We start from the raw sequence: 25,000 nt of genomic DNA, 5'->3' as shown, positions 1-25,000 counted from the left end.
AGCAAATCACCTTGCCAGTTTTTAGGCCAACCATGGAGCCAACACCTAATGGTGAAAATACGGATATATTTTATTTAATTAACTTTGACCATTGGCCGACACCAAAACTGTCAGTTAGCTAAAGAACAATCCACAGAAAAAAAATAACAGCTTTCTATGAAAATGCATACCCAAATGCACCCTTTTCAAATTCTTTCAGATGTAGAATTTGTAGTGTACCTGTCAGGCTGTCGTGGGCTTTTCCCCTTTTTTGCCATCCCATGTCAAATGACGCTCCTATTGCCACATTTTCCTTTTCACTATCCTCTTTCCACAAGTTTCTTTCGCTTTCTAAACTTTCCAGACACGATTCCTTTACCAACTTTTCAATTTGGGGCCCTACTTCCCTCTCGCGAGCCTTCAGCGTGGACTCTACAAGTGATGGTACGTTGATAGATGACAACAACTCGTTTACGTGGGTAGGACCTATGCCTGCGTGTAGCATCCCTATAAATATGTCGATTCAACTCATTAAAAAATTGGCTAGATGTTAAATGGATGCTTTAATTGTGGAAAACAATATTTTTAGCAACATTAAATGTACACAAACCTGCAGCGAGCTTCGTGTTTATCAAGTACTTATTGCCACGGGACGTCTCGGGCAGAGGTCCTACCAGATCGATACCAATCCGATGCCACACGGTGTCCTTTACTTTAATCGGATGTAGCTGGGCAGAAAGCTTTTCGAATTTCTTTGAGGTACGCTGGCAAACATCACAACGCTTGACAGTTTCATCGCAGTCTTCTAACACTCTAGCCCAATAATACCGAGATGTAACCTGGAAGAACAACAGGAGCACAACAGTTAATAACTGACAAAGTAAATCGTCTCCACAATTTAAAAGTTCAAGACAAGTAGCATTGAGTTTTGTACAAACCTTTTCTCTCGTCTTGTCACGGCCGAAGTGCCCAGCAAGTTTGTCAGTGACAAGCTCTCAGTATCTTCTGCTGCTCGTCTTGGCAATGAACCCATCTTTTAGGCTCACCTTTTTTCTGGCCAATGAAATAAAGCGCACCATCTTCAAGAACATATTTTAGCGCTTTCTTGCGCAAGTTTCTCTTTTGGTCTTTCGAAAAATCGATCGGATATTCGTTATCGCGGAGATAGTTAAAGACTTCGTTGTACGTTTTCGTTTCGGCCATCGTTCATGGAATGAATCATAAAAGTAATGATAACACTTGTGGAATTGAGTGCCCTTTTATACATAGCGAAGACAATAAAAGTAAAATAAAACCTTTGCAGTAGGCGGAGAAACTAAACTTTATTGTGCTGCACACAGTAACAATAACATAAATGAATAATTGCTGTAACACGTTCCACGCTTATTAACATTTCTATATATCAAGACAATGTAATTATCGTCTAAAAGCGACCTATTGTCTAGTACATGTTTATCACTTCATACCGATAATTTGTTAACATTCGACTAGACAAAAAACAATATCAATAAATAAGTTTAACTAAATGAGTTAAACCGTTTTTATATTTGCTCTATCAGTTAGTAAGTTGTGAAACATTTTATAACCGCACTGAAAATAACTTTTTTATGGTCGGTGCTTAACAGACCAAGCGCAACACTAACTATAACTTTTACGCGTTAAAGAGTATTATGAGAACGTTTGATTCAAAGTTACACACTTGCGGTACATAAAGACACGCTTTTCAAGGCTTCTGGTGAAAAGCGCTAGATTTCAAAAGGAAAAGAATCTAGACGAGAAAAAGATTAAAAAGAAAAGGAAAGAAAACAATGTAATTAGAATATAGCGGTGTCTTATTGTCTATCATCTACTTTTTGTTAATTCACCCTACCAAACACTCTGTTTTTAACTTGACAAGAGCGCTAAAAAGACTTGAAGTTTAACTTAATTACTTTCATTCAAGAGGTAAGTAGCAAGTAGCACAAACGCAACGCGATGTTTATTTAACGGTGCGCCTAAAATAACATCATAACAGAATAACTTAATAAAGAAGTAAATTGTTCAACCGTATAAAATTAAAGTAGGCGGAGCAACGCATATCAGTTGAGGAAAACGAACAGCGAATTCCCGATTCTTTCGAACCTTCGTGAAAATAAAGCTTAATTCGAGAAATTGCGTTGACTAAAGGCTTTTTGTTGAAGTTGTCGGAAGTTTAGAAGTCGAGATTCGAGCAATCGGTATTTCACAAAACCAAAAAAAAAAACAATCATAATTGAAGCTTTCACGCATTCAACGGTTGTTATTATTTTATATTTCACACTTTTTCAAGAGAACTGGCAAGCAAACAAATGATTTCAAAATTTACGTTTCATTTTCATTCCAGAGGTAAACAACAGACTTACAGCTGCAGGTTAATTAAACGAAAACCTTAAATTGAGACGCAATGCTGAGAAAAAGATCACGTCTACGAGAATGTTTTAAAATAAAAACCTACTTTCTGAAAAAAAAACTTTCTTTGAAAGCCTACTTTCTAAATTTTTATTATTTCTATTAGGAAGTTATGTATGGTAATGTTTTTACTCAGTTTTGTTAAAGGGGTCCAAATGCGCGGAGGGGAGTCCAAATCCGCTAGCGGATATGGACCCCGGGGGTCCAAATCCGCTAGCGGATATGGACCGGGGGGGTCCATATCCGCTAGCGGATTTGGACCGGGAGGTCCAATTCTAGGGGGGTCCAAATCCGCTGGGACACCGGTGCTACGGTGGGTCTTATTTGTTCGACAGATATTTGTCTCTCCACACTCGGAATTTGAACAGCATATGTATAGTAGTGATCCTAGCCCAGACACTGTTTCTTTTATGCAGTTGGAGAGCCGTAGAGTTGTCCCACAGGCTTCACAGCCCCCGTCCAAAGCCTCAGCGAGGACATTTAATTCTACAACTCGACGGCCGCGAAGTGGAAATCCACTGCAGACTTCCAGATCACGCACACTTTTTTCATTTTCTTGTTTTTTGAGAGCAGACCAGGGAGCTATCAGCCGATTTGCGGCATTCTTATTACGAATAAAAGCTTTCGCTCTGCAAAAGCGGCCCTTGTCTGTTCTTTTCACGCTAGCGGGAAGAACGGCTGCCATCTTGGATGTCGCAATTAATGTTATATGTTATGCGCAGAAAAGGTTGCGCAGTGCAAAACAAGGAAATTACCTGAATGGCTGTTTTTGAGTATCTTTATCATTTCCTACTGGCGGTCAAAAACTGACAACATCACTGAGTCTGATTACAGTGAGGGCTGACTACTAACTAAAAAGGGGAGAGCTAGATCTTTAAGGCCCCTTGATGAGTTTTTTATAGTCATGTGTAGACTAAGGGAAGGTACGTTTTTTCTTGGGGGGGGGGGGGGGAAGGGCTGGGGCCTCAGAGGGGAAGGTCATCAGTGAAAGTGAGCACCAAAGGGGGAGGGCCATACCCTCTTTTTCAGCTATTCAAGGGGAGGGTCACACCTTTTCCAGAATTTGTAATGGGGATTTTTGTGATGTTATTTTCCATTTTTCTTTAACAGACTAAGTTTTTTCTTTTCAACTTGTTTCTTTTAATTCGGTGCAGGTACTAGTTTTACAAGGTTACTGGGTGTCTACATGTATATTATTCCATGGCACATAATTTTCTCGGAGTACTCGTGTCCTTTTCCGTCCGTATCGTGACGTACTTGACTCAGGTATGGTTTCTTGTTCCAGCTGTTGTCTATCCGCTGCCTGATCTCCTGAGTCATTAAGCTCTGAAGAGTTACTAGAAGATCCAACAATGTCCTCTACCCTGTCGCTGTCACTGTCACTGTCAGACTCTGGATTTGAGTCAGAGGCTAGCGGAATGTTTGTCTGTTTTTCCTGCACAATTGAAGTCAAAATCTTACTGCGCATTTTCTTGTTTCAGCGCGCACATATTCAATATCGAGATTTATTCATATTCAAACATTTTGCGTTTACAAGCAAAATGTCGAAAAATGTTCTGAGGTTTCTAGGGCATGGAGCATACCATGTGGTAGTGAGGGGAGGGTCACACTTTTGTCAGTCACCTAAAAGTGGGGGGGTCAGGAGTTTTTTAATCAAAACATGAAGGAGGGCCAACACTTTCTTTTGGAAAAAATACCAAAATTCCCCAGTCCCCCCCCCCAAGAAAAAACGTACCTTCCCTAAGGCAAGGATTCCCAGAGGACCATCTAGCTCAATTATTTAATGTATCAGCATCCACAGTAAGAAGAATATTTGTCACATGGGTCAATTTTATGTTCTTTAAGTTTGGACAAATAAACATTTGGCCCAGCAGAAAAGTAATTGACATACATTGCCCGAATCTTTTAAGGGAAGGTACAAATCTACTAGAGTCATAATTGACCATACTGAGGTTAGTGGTCAAATGCCAAGCAGCTTGTAGTTGAATTGAGAACTTTTCAGTGCTTACAAAAATCACACAACTTTGAAAGGTTTGGTTGGTATTTCTCCCAGTGGAGTAGTGACATTCAGAATTCAACTGTATACAGGTTCTATCTCCAATCGGGAAATTGTGAGATGGAGTGGATTCTTAAATCTACCATTTGATGACAAAGACTCCATTATGGCAGATAAGGATTCATATTTTAGGATTTGTTGCCTTTGGGAGTCAGTTTAAATTTGCCACCCTTTCTTGGAGCATCTTCTCAGATAGCTGTAGAAGATGTGGTAAAAACACAGGAAACTGCAAGTTTACAGATACATGTTGAACCTGCCTTTAACAAGATTAAGAATTTTCACATCTGGGACAGAGTTGTTCCACTACATCAAATGGGAATTGTAAACCAGATGTGGGCAGTGTGTGCATTCTGTTGTAATGTACATAATATCAGTGAGAATATCACTTTCATGTGAGGCATGAATGAATTACTTAACCCATAAATTGCCTACAAATCTCTTCTCTCCTTAGATTGTAAGGGGCTACAAATTAGGCGTTAAGATAAAGACAAAATTTTCCCCTCTGTTCTGACTATTTATCGTAAGGTTTACATCATAATTGAGTGACTTCCTTTCTGTCTGTAAAGACCATGTTGTCTATGTTGTGTTTGAATTATCTTTGGTGCAAAATGTTTAAACCAGTTTAGTTTTAATTTTCATTTGTATTCTTTAGCATACTTTGGAATAAAGGAGATTAAAAATCAAACTGGTTGGAAAAATTTCAACCCACAACAAATTAAAGCTACAAAACAGTAAGAATTTATTCATCTAAGGTATTAATTCCCAGTCAACAAGTAAATTCACGACAATTAAGAATATTTGAATGTAGAAGCATGGTATTACAAATTCCGTTGAAAAAAAAACAGAGATGTCATAACAAAATAGCTTTTGCAGGAAAACTGTAGATGACAGGGTCAATCAGATGTAGCTGTTCACAAGACTTCACAATCACTGTTGTTATTTGCCAGACAATTTCAATTCAAAAGCTTTGCTTAAGAAAAATTAATAAAATGTTCAAAGTAATAAAAAAGCAGTTCCTGCCCTAGTTCGGCCCAGAAACCAGGGTCGTATGTAGTCATGCACTCGCTTCACCGCGTCTCCTCAACATATAGGCCAAAATTTAATCTCTGAGATTTTTAACTCCTCAGGTTTTCTTCCAAGAAGAGAAGCGCCAGTTATATCGTTTTCCGTAAGAAATGTCGGATTTTGAAATATTCGAAGTACTCGCCATAACAAACGAAGAGGGACGCGACGCGATAGTTTGGTATTTTTGAGCTCGTTTTCATGCAACTCGATCCAGGACTCTCGCGATGTCCGCCATTATGAAAGTCGTGTATTTGACAGGTGACCAACATCGCCTTTCCTTCCGTCCAAAGCTCATTTTTACTTGATTGACGGTTGCCAAAACGAGCAGCATGAAAACCAAGACCCAGGGGGAAAGGTGAGGGGTTGTTAGGATGTGCCCTATCTCATTAACGAGTGTTTCTCCGGAATATGACACAGTTTTGATTAATCGCGTCAAGGCTTAGATGCCGCATTTACTTTGGAAAGTAACTAGACCAATAAATTTTTTTGAGCATACGCTCTATCTGAAGTGCGTTTAAAATTGTACTATTGGTGAAAAAACAAAACAAAACAAAAAACAAAAGCATAAACAAATAAAAAAAACAATTCACTGTTATCGTCAGGCTACATGCTCATAAATAACGGTAATAGGACTAAGTGGAGTCGGTCTGTAATCATACAAGAGATTAACAAAATCGGACGAGCGCGAAGCGGGAGTCCGATTTGTTGATCTCGAGTATGATTAAAGACAGAATTGGACGACACCAAGTCCTGTTAACAATTAATAAAAACTAGGACAACATTTTAGAAAGAATCTAGACATTGGTTGCACATGTTCATAAGAAAAAGCAAAAACAAAAACAAAACAAAAAAACTTGAATGAAAGTAATCCTAACGGTAATGTGCACTAATAGGCCTGAAAAAAAATTTAAAAAAAACAACTGTTAACTCGGCCAAATTTGAGACAACAGCGCGCGCACTTGATGCGTTCTGTCCACTTACACAGGGATAACGTGGCAACTGTTCCTTTTACTGTCCTTTTACGCTGTCCAATTAAAAGCATGTCGACAAAGTCAACATAATATCTTTCATCAGCGGTGCAGGGTAGAGCTATAGCTTAATGTGCAATGTAAATGGCTCCCCTGGTCGAATTTCGGCGAATGGGGTTGAGATATCGAAAAAGATTCACGTCAAATCGTAAGTTATTGATATTTTTGTCGAAGGTCGCGCGGTAGGACTCTGAAAATTATTAATTTCTGAATTTTTGAAGGTCGCAGCACTCTTGTTTCCATGGTAACAACGACTGATTGTTCGAGGCCTGGGGTCTCATTTTCATACAAAAACGTCGCAAAAAAAGAGTGAAATGTTTATTTCTCTATCTCAAGCTCAATACAACATAACAAATTTTCACTTCTACCATACATAGTGACATCATTCGTCTTCACTTTGATTCATTCAATTTTCCCTGAGAGTTAATGTGAACACACCAATAGATTTTTCATCTCGGTACAGTTTCGGTCATTTTCTGTGATCGGGTAAAACAGGGAAAACGTTTATCTGAATTTCTCTAAAAGTACACCGATTCTGGAACTGAAACTACCCACCTAGCTGATTATAATATTCTAGGTTTTAAATACGTAAAAATCTCTGCGGGCCTTCCGCTGCTTTTTATTGGGGCAATTCGAGGAAACATAAATAAAAATATAAATAAAAATTCATTCTAATCATGACGGTGTCTGAGCGAATATGATCATGCTGAAGTCCATCGCGGCTCGCTCATCATGACGATCTCCGATCGTCACAGTAAAGCAAGCCTCAGAAAGCCTCATATCCTTTCCGATGAGTTGAGTGGAAAGTCACATCAGTCACTGCAGCCGAGTTTTACTGCGCTGTCATCCCGAGCGATCTTCATGTTCCGGTGAATTCGGCCGTCGTTCATTCAAAAAACACTCGCCTTGAACAGTTTGTTTTCTACCATGTCAGGTGAAAAAACTCACGTGATTTTATGAGCCATAATTCGGCTGAAGTTCACTGAACATTTCACTTCAAGATTCTGTATAAGAGACTTAAAAACTTCAGGCAAAAGTGTTAAATTCGACCTGCCGAACTATTTTAGTTTGTAAACCATCGCAGAATGTGAACTTTGATGGTTTGACACTTTTGACAGCTTTAGTCTTGTACAGCCAATAAGATTATTTGAACTATTCTAACAGGGATTCTGATTGGCTTATTGTGGCGTGCTTTATGAGAGTATAGAGCATGCTGACGACACTGTTGTTCGCTTTGGAAATAAAGTTTCTTTTGAAAATTGAAAGTAATGCTTGGGGAATTTAACGGATTCTTTATTATAAAACAAATAGAGAAGCCTTGACTGTGCTCTGTTCTGTTACAAAGCACTTAGGAAGCGGCTAGAGCACTCAATAAGTGGGGACTACGTCTCGTGTTTCTCCCTACACTTCTTTCGTGCTCTAGCCGCTTCCTGTGTGCTTTATAACAGAACAGAGCACAGTCAAGGCTTCTTTATTTGTTAAGTAAATCCCTTGCGCAAATCGATGAGGATGGGAAACCAATGACCCTCGATTTTCTCAATCTGGTTGTCTGTGATACTCGTCATCGAATCCGTCTTTCAGACGTGTCAGTCAGCACTGAAGATTAATAATGAATACTAGTTTAATAATGCAATATTCCAATACCTTTCTTACCTTGACGCTTGCTAACTTGTTGCAAGACAAGCTGAAGCGAAAAGAAAATGTCGGGTGACCAGTCCAAAGCTCGTTTCACTGGATTGACGGTTGCCAAAACAAGCAGTGTGAAAACAAAGACGCAGGGGGAAAGTGAGCGGTTATTAAGATGGGCCCCTTCTCAATTACTCGTGTCTCCGGAATATGACGCAGTTTTTGATTAATCGCGTCAAGGCTTGGATGCCGCATTTACTTTGAAAAGTAGTCCGAAAAATGAATTTTTTTGAGCATACTTTATCGAAGTGCGTTTGAAATTATGCAATTGGAAAAAAAACAAAACTACAAAAAAAAAAAAAACAAACAAAATAGCAGAAAGCGAAAGCAAAAACAAATCACAATATGGAACTGAAAATTTTCCCATTCTTATCGTCCGGCTACATACTAATAAATAATGGTAATAAGACTAAGTGGAGTCCAATTTGGTCTGTAATCATACAAGAGATTAACAAAATCGGACGACCGCGAAGCGCGAGTCCGATTTTTTTTATCTCAGTTGAGTATGATTACGGACAGAATTGGACGACACCAAGTCCTGTTAACAATTAATCAAAACCAAGACAAAATTTTGGAAAGAATCTAGACATCGGTTGTACATTTTCATAAGAAAAACTGAAACAAAAACAAAACAAAACAACAGTTAACTCGGCCAAATTTGAGACAACAGGGCGCGCACGTTCATAGTTTTTCCGAGACTTACTTTAAAATCATTTTCAAATTCTCTTGATCAGTTAACGAGGATGGAGGTATTCTTTCACACAGTGTAGTATAAACTTTATTGAAAAACTCATCTTCGACGGCTAAGCATGACCTTTCATTCAATTTAAAGTTAGAAAAACATTACAATAGAATAAATTGTAATTAACATGCAAACAGTTTTTTTCACTGGTTGAGATATTCGTTTTTGACTACTAATGCGTATATTTACAAGGAGATTGGTCGTCTAGCTTATTTATTAGGTGTAAACGAACGTCTGTTCAGCATTTTGTATCCAGAGGTTTTATTCTGAACAGGCTAACGATAGAACCGTGATCCGTTTGGTTAAGTATGCAACCATAAGCAAGGGACCTTCAATGCTCTTTTCCCACCAGCATACTTAGTATGTGGGTCGAAGAAACATTTTATTTACAACAGTCTCTCTCTTTTATTTTTATCATTATTAAGTTATTATTTATCACCGGAGGGGGGAGGTTAGCCGTCTATAACAAAAGATAGAGGGCATACTATCTTTGGAAGACTATAAAGCCTCAAGGGAGGGTCAGACAAATTCTATTGTGACACAACCAAATCCTCAACCCTGCCATCTTTCCCCCCCCCTCCCCCCTTGGTGATAAATAATGATAATTAAGGACGATGAGTGCAGGTTCAACTAGATTTTAGAGCTGAAGCTCTTCTATGTATACTTGCGTATCCTACTGATCATATCAATTCCATGATAACAATGAGTATACCATGAAGGCCAGAGTAAACCTTTGGCCTGTTCAACTTATGGCTATTGATACGATCAAAGTTAATGTCGGACATATATTTATGCAAGACATCTGTTTACTAGTTATAATATTGAAATTTAAATACCTTCGCAGTGAAAAAACATGAAGCGCCATGATTCTTCATCAGTTGTCTTTTGAAGTTAGTCAACTTTGGTTAGGACAAAAAGAATTTGAGGGTCTGGATAATCAACTGGCTGACCTTCAAACAGTTTTGCGTTTCTAGAGTTGTCGCATCCCATGTAGAGGCCACTATTATGGTGCTTGAACATCGTGAAGCTCCAGAAGTAATCAGGCTCAAAAGATTCACCGTTTCCATCAATATCATCTATATTCTTGCAAATTGAAGGTGAAGAAGATACTTTTGAATTAAAAACAATCATCCACTATCCTTAATAAGCGCGCATTATTATTATTATTATTATTATTTCACTACTATGCCATATTACGGCAACGAGACCCGCAAGAAATACCACGGTGCTGCAATATAGACACAGGCTAAACCACGGACAGAAAGTGCAGCATCAAAATTGCTGCACCAGGTAGAAAGGGATGACTCCATCTTTTTCTAGTATTTGTAGCTCATCACTGCCAATGTCACGCCACGGAGCAATATAATACGCGCTTCGCTTGGCTAAATGAGGCGTGCTCAGTTTAGCGAAGGGACGTCATTAGTAGCCAACAAAGAGAATGATAATACACATGCGTTATTGACCAGGGATGAGGTCAATATGGGTAGAGAATGGGCGGATGTTGCTTTTATATGGACGGATTCGAGGTCCATAAAAAACGCACAAAAGAGTAACAGCAAGGGTAATATCAAGCCGTCTTGACTGAGCAAGCTTGGTCAATAAGGGATTTATTATATAACAAAAAGATTTCCCTTAATAAGAATCAAGAAAGACTTCATTATCTTCGAGCGCTGGGAGAGAGAGCCAACCGTGAGAACTGTGCACAGAAATTATGAACAATTTTAGGTCTTGCGCAACCTTTTTTCTTACGTGAAATCGAAGTGGGCAACTGTAGACTTTAAAGGGAACAATGAGACGAACCATTAACAAGAAACATGCGTAATATAGCGTTTATTTTTTTTTAGGATCAGGATATTTCCGAATCGCCCCGAGAGCTCCGGGAAAAGGGAAAAACCAACCGAAAATTCTCAACCGACGAATCAGCCACTTGGTAGTATATTTTTATTTGTAATATATAGCTCCTGCTTTTCTTATCCTAACTCTAACTACATAAATATATGTTATTTGCCGGCTGGGAGGTCCGTATGGTGAAAAACTGTGACCGAGGTCTTGAAAATACTGCCCGAGGCCGTAGGCCGAGGGCAGCATTTTCAAGACCGAGGTCACAGTTTTTCACCATACGGACCGACCCTTAGCCGGTAAATAACATATTTATTGTTTTTAAACTTGACGAAATTCTTTCCGAAAGAACCCGAATGACTTATGGCCGTAAATACGGCAAGATCTTCCATAAACTGAACAATTTTTGAGTGAGTAAATGGTAGTTAAAATAGAGGTGATGCAAATTTAAGAGAGATGCCTCAGCGAAACATTTTCATTTCCGTAACGATAAAGGTGATTTAAAAGGCTTCCAAACAAACTTTGAAACATTATTTTTACAAGTATCTGTCACAATCTGACACCTGTCAATTCGAGAGCGCGCAAGAAAAAAAAATCGTAGGAACATTTGAAAACCAACAGAACTAGTTTGGCAAGGACTGTCACGACAATGTTTTCTTAAAAATCAGTTAATGATCTAACGGAAAGTATTATTTACTCTCATCGACCATTCATTCATGTACGAAGATTTACCTCTGTTCATTAAGTAAACGGCGAGGAAAGTAATTGTGAGTAAATTCAATTTTTATTTTGAAGTTGTGGGAGTTTGCTCGTTTGTTTGCTGTAATGGCGTGTTTAACTCTGATCTTTCCTTCACAAAAACTAAATTCGAACGGCACACTCCAACGAGACACAAGGGAATTTAATGCAGCCTTTTCTCAATTCCTTCAATTTCTGTTGTCCAAGTTAAGGTACAAATGTCCAAATTGAACGGAATTGGAAAGACTCACCAGGAGCGTATATTTGTTGTAGAACTTAAATTAAAACTTCGCTCGCTTTTTTTTTACTATGAACAAATTGCTCGAGAAAATTCAGATATTAAATGAATGAAAGTTCCATCGTTCAGTTTAACTGTAACCAAATACCTCACGTTTCAACTTTCTGGGTACTTTTTGTGAACGATTAAAATTAATTGCAGACGGTTTTTAGGCCGCTTGTCAACCAACGTAATGACACTATTGTTTATACAAATTTATTCTGAAACCAATATTTTTCTGTCAACCAAAGTGATTTGATAGAGAGAAAAGGGAGGATTCATAAGTTATTTATCGGCTTGAGGTAGTGACCGACGTGTTTGCTTAAAAATACTGCCCAGCCGGAAAACGAGGTATATTTATGAAAAATGACAACGAAAGTTGGGATGTACTCGGCGACTCACGAAAGCGTTACCGTGGCCCGTGGGCAGAGATAGGAAAATACTGACCGGGTAAAGAACCAATCAGATTGCAAGATTCGTTACCGTTCCCTCTAAAAAAACAATAAAAAATTGTAGCATATTGTCTAAATCTTATTTCCAAATTTTGCAGAAGATAACGAGCAACACATCTGCTCGCCATATTGAAAATCAATGAATGTACGTCACAGTTTCAATGACGACTAAACCAAGACTAACCTGGAGACGCCCCTTTCTCCTGAACCGAGCTAAACAATTCACACTAAGATTTTATTTTTTTCGGGTAGATGAAAAGTAACATATCTCTTCTTCTGTAACAACCACACAGCGCCCACTCACCCTAATTGAATTTAGTAAGCAAGGTTTTCCCTATTGGACACAAGGTTCATTTATATCTCTTCTTTGCTATTATCCAGCTTCTTTTTTTTGAATCATGGATTACTATAACTGTTATGGTTAGCAAATCCAACTCGCCTTGCCGATTGGCATTCATTCATTTTTACGTTGGAAAGTAAACCAAATAATTACATTCTTCATCTCGAGATCTAATTCTACCCGCCGTAGAGGATAGGTTCGTTCTACACCTAACACATAATATGGATTAAGTGTGGATTAAGAATTGGTTTGTGAAGAATGAGTGCCGTTTGAGTGGGCGAATAAGTAAGTAAATATCCATTTCTTACCTTTGCTGTGATAGTTCTGCTTGCTGCATCTCCTACCAGTAATAAATTGTTGACGCCAAGGGCAATGCAGTCTATGCAAGCAGCAGATGTGTTATCATAAGACATAACTACGATTCAAAGAAAAGAGACTAAAATTACATATATTTAAAAAACACAGCGATGGAGACAAGTTAATGCAGAGCTAGCAGCGCGCACAAAGCGTAGCCCCATACTTATAAATTCTGGCAAGAGACGAGAACGTATCGAACGAAATTACTATGCTGGCACATCAACTACAAACTAAGATGGAAGAAAGAGTCGAGTCGAGTAGCTATCGTTATGCTGAGAATGAACGAGAAAAAGGGGAAGCGAGTGAAATCTTATCCGGATTTTCTTCAGCGTCAAGAATGGTTAGGTAACGTTATTCCGGATGATAAAATCTGAAGCCATTCAAACTAGAAACATCATGTAACCTTTAGACTCGACTCGTCAGCCAGTTAACTATTGTATGGCTTGTTTAAATATTCGTATCAATATCTCGCTTTTCTTTCAACAATTCTTAACTGATATCAGATATCTGAGGCGTCAATGATCACTGCACAGATTTATAAACTGCCGGATCTGTAGCATTTGTTTTTGTCATACATTTGTTATGTTTTGGTTTTTCTTTCTAAAGAACGCGCGCAGTAATTTGATTTGCGTTTAATTTGTCTTTGGAGAACCCGTTAATCAGATGGGAAATTTTTTAGACCGCAAAAGTAAACATCGAGGTAGAGGAACAAACTAAATCGTTTCTCGGCCAAAGCACACCTATATTTCCTGCTGTTCTGTTTGATTTCCTTGAATTACAGTAAATGGTTTATCTAAATGGACAAGCTGTCACTTTCCCTTTACAATTCACCCTCAATGAAACTGGAAGATTTCCGCGGGCTTTCTGCTACAGCTCTGTCACTGAAAAATGTGAGGAATATGAAGATGGCTCCTCTTAGAATAAGTGGCTCAGCTTTTCCTTTGATTCCGCATGACGTGCACATGCTTATATGCGTGCCGAGGAAGCTTTTGGGCGACTTTCTTGGGCCTCAAGCAAAGTAAACTTAGGTATCATCACTGAGTTCACTACAGACTCACTCGTTACCATCAATCATCACCTCCTCTAAATTTAAAGCGATTTCACGATCTATCCGAAAAGTTTGCAATCGATGGTGTCCAACCCAATAAACATGGCCAACAGGAGGAGCAAACACACTTGTTCCCATCTATTGCATCGAGAATATCGATTGGTAAAGTGGTCTCAGTGTAAGCATTTGTAAGCTGACTAGCACCTTACTTAAACCCTGACAGCTCTTTCAAAGATGATACTCACAAACATTAAATTAGATATGGGCAGTTCATAGTTGCGCTAGTAAAAAAGAGATCAATCTACGTACTCGCAGGGGCCCCAAAAGTCCCTTTGCAATCTACGGTACCATCATTATTCAACACAACGAGACCACTTTGCCCAAGGTTCCATAGTTGATATTCCGTTTCGATCTTCACTGAATGAGTCTTTTCATAGATGCTTATTGGCGGTGGCGGTGGCGGTGTCGGTCCCCTGTCCGAGATAGAAATATTTCATCCTCTAAGGAAACAGTAAATAATCATCACCCTCGCGATGCTGGTTTATATAAGATTTGAAAAGGTGAGAATTCATACTATGTTAATTGTTTGATAAGCTTAAATTTAAAATTCCGGTTAGAAGCCTCTCTTGCTTAATCAGTAAGGGGGCCCGTTGGGGATTCTGAGTTAGAATGAGGAGTTCAGTGTTCAGTTACAAAAATAATAATAATAAAAAGAAAAAAAAAAAATATATATATACATACATACACACATACACACACACACACACACACATATATATATATATATATGTATGTATTGCCGTCAATTCTACTAGAAATGACATCTATAGCTATAGTGTTCATGTGAAGAGATTCCTAATTGAAGTGGTATGTAAGGTCTTATCTAAGTTGTAATAACTGAGTAATACGGTAGCGCAATCATAACTAACTTTTTCATGAGAACCTAAGGAGGACAATTTAGTACCGCGCGCTTCGCTTCTAAAATAAGAGTTAGAGGTATTTTTATATCTGTTTTGTTTTGCTTTGTTTTTTTCTAAGATCCTATTATATTTCTTTTCCTGAAAATTTAAATTTAAAATACAAAGTTATGACTGCATTCTGAAAAAAAACTTACATAAAGGTTGCTGTTGGTTTAGTATCTTTACAATTATCAATGAGTAGGAGACAAACGATCCACTAACTGACTAAATATTAGGTTTGAATTAGGAAGATTTTTTAAACCTTACCCATTCCTCGAGGTAAGTGCAACCACACTACAAACTAGAGCGGCGTGGCTAACGAGCAGTGCCCACACCGTTGCAACCAAAAGCAGCTTCCGTTTCCGACCCTAAAAAAGTAGACGAGATTCAATGAGCAAGTAAACTGAATTCCTCTCTTCTTTTTAACCGGGAAATGTTACACGGTTGTATCAGTCCATTGTAACAGTCTCAAGATATCTTGATTAAGTCTAAATTTGATTTGCCTTCAATTTCATTGCTTACCCTTTTTTGAGTAACACATTAGCTCAAAGATTAGCATACTGCTCTCCAAATCGAATCTTGGCTGAGATTATTTAAATTTAAGTATTTCTGCATAAGATAGGAAGATACAGCTTTCCTTTAATTTATTTCACAGTTTCTTCATTTACTCGGAAGAATCAACGAAAAAACATGAGAAGAATATGCCGGGGGATAGCTTGTTATGAACTTGAAGATTAATACCAATTATTAACTATTATAATTCACCGGCAGTTTAGCTACATTTATCACAGACAATCTTAGTCGGCAAGTGGCTCATTTCCCGTTGTGTTCCTACTTTTCCCTAGTCCTCCTTTCATCATCCGTTGTATTAAATGAATAATTCTTTGATACAATTGCATCAAGGTGGGAAATGGCAGCCCTTTTTCGAGGAACAAGTGGATCACAGGCCTGGATACTGCTATATTCAGGAGAGAAATACAAAGGTTTCATGGAAGTTCCTAGAATGCAGCCAAAACTAGTAAAACTGATCAGGAATGCTGCTGCGGGATGTGGGTATCAGTAGGCTCTACAGGGACAGGGCTATCAACCAGTGTCCATCTGGGCTCCCCTAGAAAAGTTTCCAGGGGAGTGGGGTGTGTCATTAAACATAAAAAGAGAAAATGGAAGTTAAATTTGTTTCTTTGCGTTTTGTCTTAAATTGGAACTAAATGGAACTTTTCATTAACTTTTGGAGATTTTCTTTCAGAGACAATTAGAATAGGTTAAGCGATTTTAAGCTGTAATTAAATAAGATGATATGATTCAGGAAATATAAATTTTAAGTGGGAAATGTGAACTGAAAGGTTTTTTTAATATTCAGCGAAAATAATGAAAAACTTCAAAATCTGATCCATTCTATTCCGGGCCAGCGCCAGTTTTGTCCAGACCTTGACGTGATGAAACATTGTCCATTATCAAATCATTATTCAGTATTCGTTATTCATTAATAATGAATAATGCCAACGAATAATGCTAATGAATCTAGCTTATGAATAATGCTAACGAATAATGCTTATAAATAGAGATGATAAAGGTTAATTAGCATTAATAATACTATGAGTATTACTATTACTGTGCCGCGATGCGTCCAGGTAACTATTCAACAATTCTACCTTCCACTTCGGTAAATAATTGTTTATAATCATCATTATAATTATAGTTTATAGATAAATGAGAAAGAGAGACGCACGCTAGACAAGACGACCCGAGTTCTGAATAAAACCCAGTGTCTGGGGGATTTAATTTTTCTATTTTAAAATGGATGTCAGGAGGTGGCAATTGTTCATGAACTAAGTTTCGTGCTGTTTTGATCTGATATTCATCTAAGACTTTCTTACCCTCTTTGTTTTTTTTGAAGAAACATCCCCTTCAGAGATAGAAGTTCCCTTTGTTTCGTGTTCAAGCATTTCGACGGCATCAGCTGTTTGTGAATCCATCTTTATATCTATAAACATTAGATTTATCTACAGTAAAAATATAGTTAAATGAATATATTACTAAACATTAAAAAATAATAATAATAATAAATAAAAACAAAATGAATGAAGTATTCCATATACTATTTTATCAGTGTGATAATTGTTCTTCTAATGAGATTAGGAAACGACGAAGAAATACTGATCGTTCTTAAACGCCGAAACCTCTGATTAAAAAGAAAACACTTTTTCATCTTTTAAAGAAGGGTACTTAGAAGGGCATTTCTGGAACTTGATGCGTCTAGGTTTTACTTCACCTTGCAGAACAAACAAAAAACAAAGATATTTTAAATTAGTCTAGTGAGAAATTCATCTGATTGGGACCTAAACACATTTTACGCCATAATGAGTGAATATTACACAATAACTTTACCTATTTGAGGTTTCCTTTCATCCGAACACAAACGTCCAATGTAAAATGTACAGTTTTATTTGCTGCAAAAGCTATTTTTTTATTCATTTTTTCACCTGTTAATTAACCCTGCGACCTTAACTCTCTCTTATACCATCTGATAATGACGGCGAATTTCGTAATATGTGACGGAAGGTTTAGAACGAAGAGGCATGGAAGGGAAACGAAAAATATCGAACAGCTCGGCTGAACTGACCAACTGGAGAAAAGTCCAACCCTAAAAATCCGCTTGGCTAACAGAAGGCAGAAATATGTCAGATATTTCTTAGTGCATCTACGTCATTAGTTTACCATTAGTATAAGTCGAGTCTTCGAATACCTTGAAACTTAGGGACGCGATGTTGCTTATGCAGTTGTAAGACGAATTGTTGAAAAGACTTGCTGTAGTCTTAGAAAAAACGAGCGCAGATAACAAGCATACCCGAATCGGGTCGCCTATGTCATGCAGCAACAACAACAACCTTTGTAGCTGCCAGGATTTCAAGTTATTATGTAATTGTGTTTTTTCGTGCTTTTCCCTTTTGCTTAGCGTAGTTTTGGCGCCTTCGTAGGCTTTATTACCTTTGGTCATTAAGTCTTAAATTGTGCGTTTCTTCCTGATCCAATGAAGTCTTGAAAGTAGAGTTCTAGAGTTCCTTACCAAGGATCTCAGATTTGTTTTTTTTTTTTTTGCTGTTCCGTCTGACCACGAATTTGAAATATTTTTTAACTCATGTTGTCCAAAATGGAAAGTTTATCTATCCTTAAAACGTGCACTTAGCTTTGCTTACAGGTATGCGCTTTTGATTTTATTTCCATTGCCGAAGGATTCCGTCATTTTGTCCGTAATCATGTTTCCACGACTTACAAGTTTTACTCTTCCGTTTTCACTATTTTGTTTTTTTTTGTTTTGTTTTTTTTTGCGCGTATTACATAGTCCACATGCACAGCACTGTAGAGTCTTTATAAGCTTTTTTATAATAAGCACAACAGGACAAGCAATTTGCTTGGCTGTCACAGGATAGGCTTCCATCCGAGGTCAAGAGGTTTAAACAAGGAAGTCTGTAGTCATATAGTTTTAAATATAATGGATGCCGAGTGGGTTCAGCTTAGCTCTAGATTTTGAAGTCGCTCGATAGTGAAAAGGCACATTGAACGTGCTCTTCGGGAGTAGAACTCAATGAACCATGTCCTGCCTGACCAAAGGTTTAATACGATTCAGTTCGGAAGCGTCGACATCCCACCCCTTTATTAATATCCACTTAGATTTATGGGTCCCTCCAAAAAGTAAAGCTAAGCAGTTTAATGTTTGACGTCTGGCCTTAGATATCCAGAAACATCCAGAAATACTTGCGGTATTCATGCAACTATTGTTTCACTTATGGCGTCACTGAAAAATGAAAACAGACCAACTTGAAGCTTTAAATACTTCAAGGATACTGTCCGTCCGTAGAGGTGAAGTTGTGACTTTGCAAGTCTTGTAACTTTAATTGCTTTGGCTGCAGGAGTGAGACACTTGAGACAACAGCGAAGAGTGAAAAATGATTGGGACAACCACGCTGCAACTCGTCTTTCCCTTGTTTGTTTATTGGCATTAATTAACTTAAGATTGATATTTGATACACTTTGCAAACTTTGAAAACATCACAACAGATGTAAAAAATCAATCCAGTTTAAGAATCAACGTTATGGCTTTTAAGGCTGACAGAAGTTTATGTTTATTTTATGTGCCACACGCAATAGTATTCATTCATCAAAAATACCATCCGGTCATTCGGAAAAATTCTCTACTCTGTGTGGGGGCCTTCTATCGCAGTTGAGCAAGAACGGGAAAATAACTGTATGAAAGCAAATATTTTTCCATCAGATATGAGCATTTTGATAGTTATTGTCATGTTGCGTGTTCAGGAGAGCTGCCAAGCTTCCTTATCAGATTAATGTCGCTCCAATCAAGTATCAATATATTTGCACTTCACTTTCCTGTGCCTAAGATTTTAACACTGTTAAAATCTTAAGCACAGGATTACTGAATCCTTAGGCACGCGAGATCCGCGACCTGATAAAAAAAATAAAGCGTTTATGATCCAGCTTCATTCAGTTCATTCTGTGGCTGAGTATAAGAAACAAACAATGCAAATAAACCTTAGATTTCACACAAAAACTCATTGTGCGTGCTTATGCCAAAAGTCCTATTTAAGCAAATAAACAGATATGAAACACTCATCGACTCAAAAACGTCTCTGTTTGTAAGAAAACGTACGATTTCCTCTAATGGCGAGGGGCGAACTTGCAATGTGGCAAAACCTCAGTGCACTATTTTAGAACCTCAAAGCGCTTTGTATAAATCGTCTTATCGCAGAAAATGTAGTGGAACAGAATTGTATATTTCTCTTGAAAGAAGACTTTTCCGAATTTACGAGCTGTCTTGGATCTAATTATGATCATACCTTTCTTAGCATTATTTTACATATGCGATATTTGATAAGTTGAGATCAAAAGGGTTGAGGAATAGTTTGTTGTTTCCATCTACAGAATGCTTGATTGATTTTCTGTGTCGATGAAAGACAAAACATGTAATGTGACTAGTAACTGTTGGCGTTAAATCAAATGATCTATTCAAGCGTGCCATGAATAAGGGAAATGTAAACACTACGTACCCAGGTTAACTATTGCTATTTGTGGACTAGTGTCTACTTCGTGTTTACTGTTAGTAATCATTTCAAGAAGAACTTGGTTATAAAAAAGAAACCTTTCTATTTACTTTGTCGTTCTTGGTGGCAAATGATAAAACGTGCCAGAATGCTAAATCGTAGAAAAATCAAATGAACATATTCTCGTCTTCGTGGCGGAATATTTCGGCAAACAAACATCTAGACTGAATGAAGTGCCAAGAAAATCGCGACCGGGGAAAATGCCAACCAAACCAGGGGATACGTTACAGAGACATATCTTTAATCAATCTCGTAAACTGTAAGCGAATTAAAAAAGGGACTTATATAATCGATTGTATTCAATTGAACACGTGACGACTTAACAGCGTAAATGAATCTAACATAATAAAGGAACTAATAAATGAACCAAGAGCTACAGAAAACACAAAATATATATACAAAATAAAGACGAAAGAGCTTGCTCGAAACGAGATAAACAACAAAACAAGCGAATACAACTTACATATCAGTCCCTATACGCCAGTGGCTTGAAATCAAACTTTAGAAATTAACTTTGGATGAACGCCGAACATGAACAGTAAATAGCGAAAGCGGGGGAGAAAGACTATCTGAAGGAATCAAATGGCACAAAGGCCAACTGTAACACAAATGTAAGTATTTACACGGAAGTTTGTTTAAAGTATGTAATGGACCTCAGGCTTGCGTTAATTGTTAATTGTAATCAATGAAACAGTGGATTAGTGTGGAACAAGGATGTCGGTATAAATTGAATATTAACAAAACAAACAAGCAAATGAAAAGATGAACTTTTCTATGAATGAAATCTCTTCATTGAACCAAAACGCTTTCACGCTAAATATCAGTTAAATATCATACAATAACATTACCTATTTATGGTTTTCTTTCATCCGAGTACACTTTCAGTTTTGTCCGGCAAACGCCTGATGCAAGGTGCGTGATAATTTACTTTGCCATGAACGCTCTTTTATCTCATTTCCAACCGTTAACCCTTTGACATCATCTCCTGTAATCAGGTCACAAAATCACTCGCATTTAGGAATCCGTTGTAAACAAATGAAAAAGATTAACGCTTGATTCACGCGAGAGTCATCCAGAAGTTCTTTTTAAAGAACATAACATCAAAATTCATATTTCGTTATTTCCCAAGTGTACGTGATTTTCCTTAAGATTTTCTCAACAATATGTATTACTTGAGAACCCTAGTTGAATAATTATTTTTAAAAAAATCGTGACTGAAGCCTTAAGGACCGTCAGGTTATCTTGTAGATTTCATTCTAGCTTTTTATCATTTAACACAGCTTGGAAATGGTGCACTTTTCGTCCACGGAAATTCAGGTTCTTGATACTATTTCTGTTATCAATGATAACTCGTGATGGAAGCAATGTCAAATCAGTTGTTTGTCGATGATGGAGTAAATTAATTCCATTCATTTTTGAGGCAGAGAAATTCCTAAAAGGTGTGATCGTCGCATTAGAGAACATTCTTCCGTTTGAATTAGCAAGTTATGCCCAGATCCAAAGATCTGACTTTTTTCAGTTCTCGCCGTGACACTACCAAAGATGATAAACATCTCAAATAATTTCACAGTGGCGTGTCAGGCACTTAATTGAAGCCAAGAATTTTCCTCACAAAGAAATTGGTTTTATCCAAACATCGCAGAAAATTTTAAGATAAATTAGCGATTAATGCCTAATGGCGTGCAAAGTCTGAAATACGATACCTTGAGTTTAACAGGTGACCCTATTCGGCTGAATGATAGAACGGTGGAATGGCGGAATGGCGGAATGGCAGAATATCTTTCAAAGCGGAATGCCTCGTTGTATGAAACAAAAGTCTTATGAAAATGGAATTGCAATGATATAAGAAATGGAGCATAGTTACTATTGAAACCTAGATGATAGATTGATAGAAGAACAGTGACGTTTTTAAGCTAGCCCCGATAATTAGCTATTATTATTATTGTTATATATATATATATGATTATTTGTTACCATTTAATTATTGGTTGAGTGTCAATTATATATCGTATTCTTGAATCCTCTCTCTCTCTCTCTCTCGTGGAACAGAATACTCATAAATATGTGGTATGTGTCAGGTTTTCTGTTTTAGGACAAATCTTCTGCAATACTACCTTCTTCAATCATCAGACAACCTCTAGTTCTTTTTAATGATAGTATCTCCGATCCTAATTACTAATTTTAAAAGTTACAGCAAGAACAAGGCTAAAAAGAGAAAAAAAAATTCATAATATAATAATATAATAATCATTAATATAATAATATAATGTAATATTGATGTAATATTAACAGAAACCGTGCACTAACAGTTTGCGCTTAAATTTACTAAAATCTACAGTCTTTCTAAAGTGGTCAGGGAGGGAGTTCCAGTACTGCTTCGACAACCCTTTGTTCAGCAAAACACCTTTCAGTATCAATCGGACTAATTAGAAAGTATTGAAAACAGAAAGACCAGGATAAAAGAAGAACCAAATTTTTTTAAAGAAAATGTTTATTAAACTAACAAGATTGCTAATGACTCTGTACCCACCAGTATACAAATAATCGATATAATGCTTTTGTACTCTAAAAATGTCCCAATTGCATTTCAACCTAAGCTGCCTGAATAATAGGAAATTTGAAGAAAAATTTCATTGATTTCTTCCAATTTTTCTACGAATTCAATGCAGAAAATTTCATGCTATGCGCTATCCCTGAGAGAATTTTCAAGGGATTGAGGCCCGTATTTTAAATAATGCTTCATAGCTCTTTCTTTAATTCTCGCCACAAAGCATTGATAGGCCTGATAGGCCGATAAAAGGTCATAAAATCATTTTATGGGTAACCGACTAAGTAAGTTAAGCCAATCCTTACTAAACTGATTAGTAGGATGACTAGGGTTTTAAGCTAATTGAACTGTAGAGAGCGATCACGATCTTGCGTCAGTGCCTATCAGTTGGGGAAGCACGTTTACAGATTGGAATGCGAAGCTAACAAACCAGTAGTTATCCTTTTACTGACAATGTTCTTTGCGTTGACAATAGTAAGAGCTGGAAACTTTCCAATGATGATCAACCTAGACTCATATTCTTACAACGAGTTCATTCAAGATGAAGATAAATAAGCCGACTGCGGTAAAAAGCGAACAGGCAATGACATGCTGTCTATTTCAAGTGTGACTTCCGTTTTCAGTTCATACGAGCTGACTAATTCAAAAGATGATTTTCAGTGGTGGGTTCAAACTTTTATGGTATTCGGCAAAAAAGTTATCTTTCATTTACACTTTTACGCTTTACTTAAGCCAATCCTGAACATTATTCTCTCACCCGCAGCTAATGTAAGTTTCATTTTAGTGACTAAAGACTGAAGTCATACCGTGCGAAGTGTGACTTTTGAAGTTCACTAGGAATAAGTAATTACATGACAGACGCAAGTTGGGCAAGTTATGTAACTTTCGATTGCGGAAAACTTTCTTTTCCAAACGAAAAATTGGAATACATGTAATCAGAAAGCTTGCCTCTTCGACACCATTCATTGTTAATGAGTGGTGGTGAATTTTTTGGTTATACGGCGATGCCTACAATAGTACGTGAATGTCCGTAACTCTTCGCATAACGCAAGTATATCGTTTACACGGCCGGTTGCCAACTTAGTGCGATGCATTACCACCTCTTCTGAGCAGGATTGAAGCTGAAAGTTCGTTGCCTGAACAGAATGCTGAGCATAAAATGCGATTTTCCTGGTTCATCACGCAGAAGAAGTGGATTCCACCTCACGGAAGCTTTAAGCTCAACTTTGTGAACAACTTCCTTAAAAAGGATCACTTCGTATCCATGACTACCTTTACAAACACGCATCCTCATCTAACAGCAGAATGAAAACAAAGAAGAAATAAATGAAAAATTTTGTTACAGCTTCATAATGTTTCCTTAATGGCATATAATACACTTCGAGTAAGGAACTGTTTTTGGTTTTAATTGTTTGTCTTACAGTCTTACACCTCTTAAAAGACGCCGTGGAAACCTCAGACGGTTTCTCTAATTATGATATCAATCGAAGTTTTTTCTCCCTTTTCAAAATCGATTTTCAAATGTTTTCATTTCACCTTCTTTCTTCTGAAACTTACCACGCAATACGTAAGAAAAGAAAAAAAAATTACGGCATTGATAAACAACACAAATAGTTTCACACTGTGGATTAGATCCCAAATGGACAGAGGGCAAAGGTTCAGTTTCCGACGTCGTAATGTTGTTAGCGTGAAGTACGTCCGTAATCGCATTGCACAACAAACTGTGAACAGTCGCCTGCTCTGTTGGCGAATAAGAACATCACTCAACATTGTAAAAGAAACCTCTTTAGAATTGCCGTCCCTGCCGGCCAAAAACGTTCGAGTTACTTGAATTTCGATATCTCTCATAATATGTAAACGGTATTCTCTAATACGTAGAAGAATGCAATGGTGATTAATTCTAGTCATTTATATCTGTCTGTTTGGCTGCGGTGAAAGTCATGTGTTCAACTTTGTTACGTTATAAGTGGGGGCAATTAAATCGTACATGCATGATAACGAAAGGGACACTCAGGAGAAAATCACGAGACAAAGAAGCAGTTAGACAAACTTCTTGAAGACGGTCTTTACTTAAAGATGACGCAAGTATTGCGATCTGTTACAAATATTGTAACGACGTAGTATCACGATGGTCGAGAAACCTGTTTTCTTTATTTGTACATCTTAGAAGAACATCGCGCACATTGTGACGTCATAAAAACATAATTTATGACACTCTCCCGAGCCGATTAGATAAGAAACAGTATGGAATGATTAGCAAAGGTTAAATGTTTAAGAAGAGTATCGTAATGAATCTGATATTGTTCATGTCAAGTATTCATTTCTGATTGTTCCCGGATTCT

The 25,000-nt window shown here is 37.5% G+C and overlaps 2 protein-coding genes across 3 annotated transcripts in view; both read right to left on the bottom strand.

Annotated features, from left to right (window-relative positions):
• The window catches only part of LOC131791948 (uncharacterized), a 3,499-nt gene extending 408 nt beyond the window's left edge, over positions 1 to 3,091 (bottom strand). Inside the window, exons 1-4 of the mRNA XM_066160603.1 lie at positions 2,708 to 3,091; positions 590 to 635; positions 220 to 486; positions 1 to 45 (exon numbers count right to left, since the gene is read on the bottom strand). The exon at positions 1 to 45 is cut by the window's left edge and continues 19 nt beyond it. Of these exons, the coding sequence (XP_066016700.1) occupies positions 1 to 45; positions 220 to 486; positions 590 to 635; positions 2,708 to 3,091 (742 nt within the window). The remainder of the gene's footprint in view (positions 46 to 219; positions 487 to 589; positions 636 to 2,707) is intronic.
• Positions 3,092 to 9,003: 5,912 nt separating this feature from the next.
• On the bottom strand, positions 9,004 to 21,105 carry LOC131796987 (uncharacterized). Of its 2 annotated transcripts, none has more exons than XM_066160163.1 (6): positions 20,959 to 21,105; positions 16,871 to 16,977; positions 15,261 to 15,361; positions 14,344 to 14,507; positions 12,938 to 13,044; positions 9,004 to 10,066 (listed from the first exon to the last, which is right to left on the bottom strand). In XM_066160163.1, the coding sequence occupies exons 2-6, from the start codon at positions 16,967 to 16,969 to the stop codon at positions 9,875 to 9,877; spliced, it is 663 nt and encodes a 220-aa protein (XP_066016260.1). In that variant the 5' UTR covers positions 16,970 to 16,977; positions 20,959 to 21,105; the 3' UTR covers positions 9,004 to 9,874. The 2 variants fall into 2 exon arrangements, with proteins under 2 accessions (XP_066016260.1, XP_066016262.1); XM_066160165.1 differs by lacking the exon at positions 20,959 to 21,105 and adding an exon at positions 20,574 to 20,721.
• Between the last annotated feature and the right edge of the window lie 3,895 nt (positions 21,106 to 25,000).

The sequence above is a fragment of the Pocillopora verrucosa genome, chromosome 13 (assembly GCF_036669915.1).
Source record: "Pocillopora verrucosa isolate sample1 chromosome 13, ASM3666991v2, whole genome shotgun sequence".
In the NCBI taxonomy this organism is placed as follows: domain Eukaryota; kingdom Metazoa; phylum Cnidaria; class Anthozoa; order Scleractinia; family Pocilloporidae; genus Pocillopora; species Pocillopora verrucosa.
This window is presented reverse-complemented; position numbering and strand designations above follow the sequence as displayed.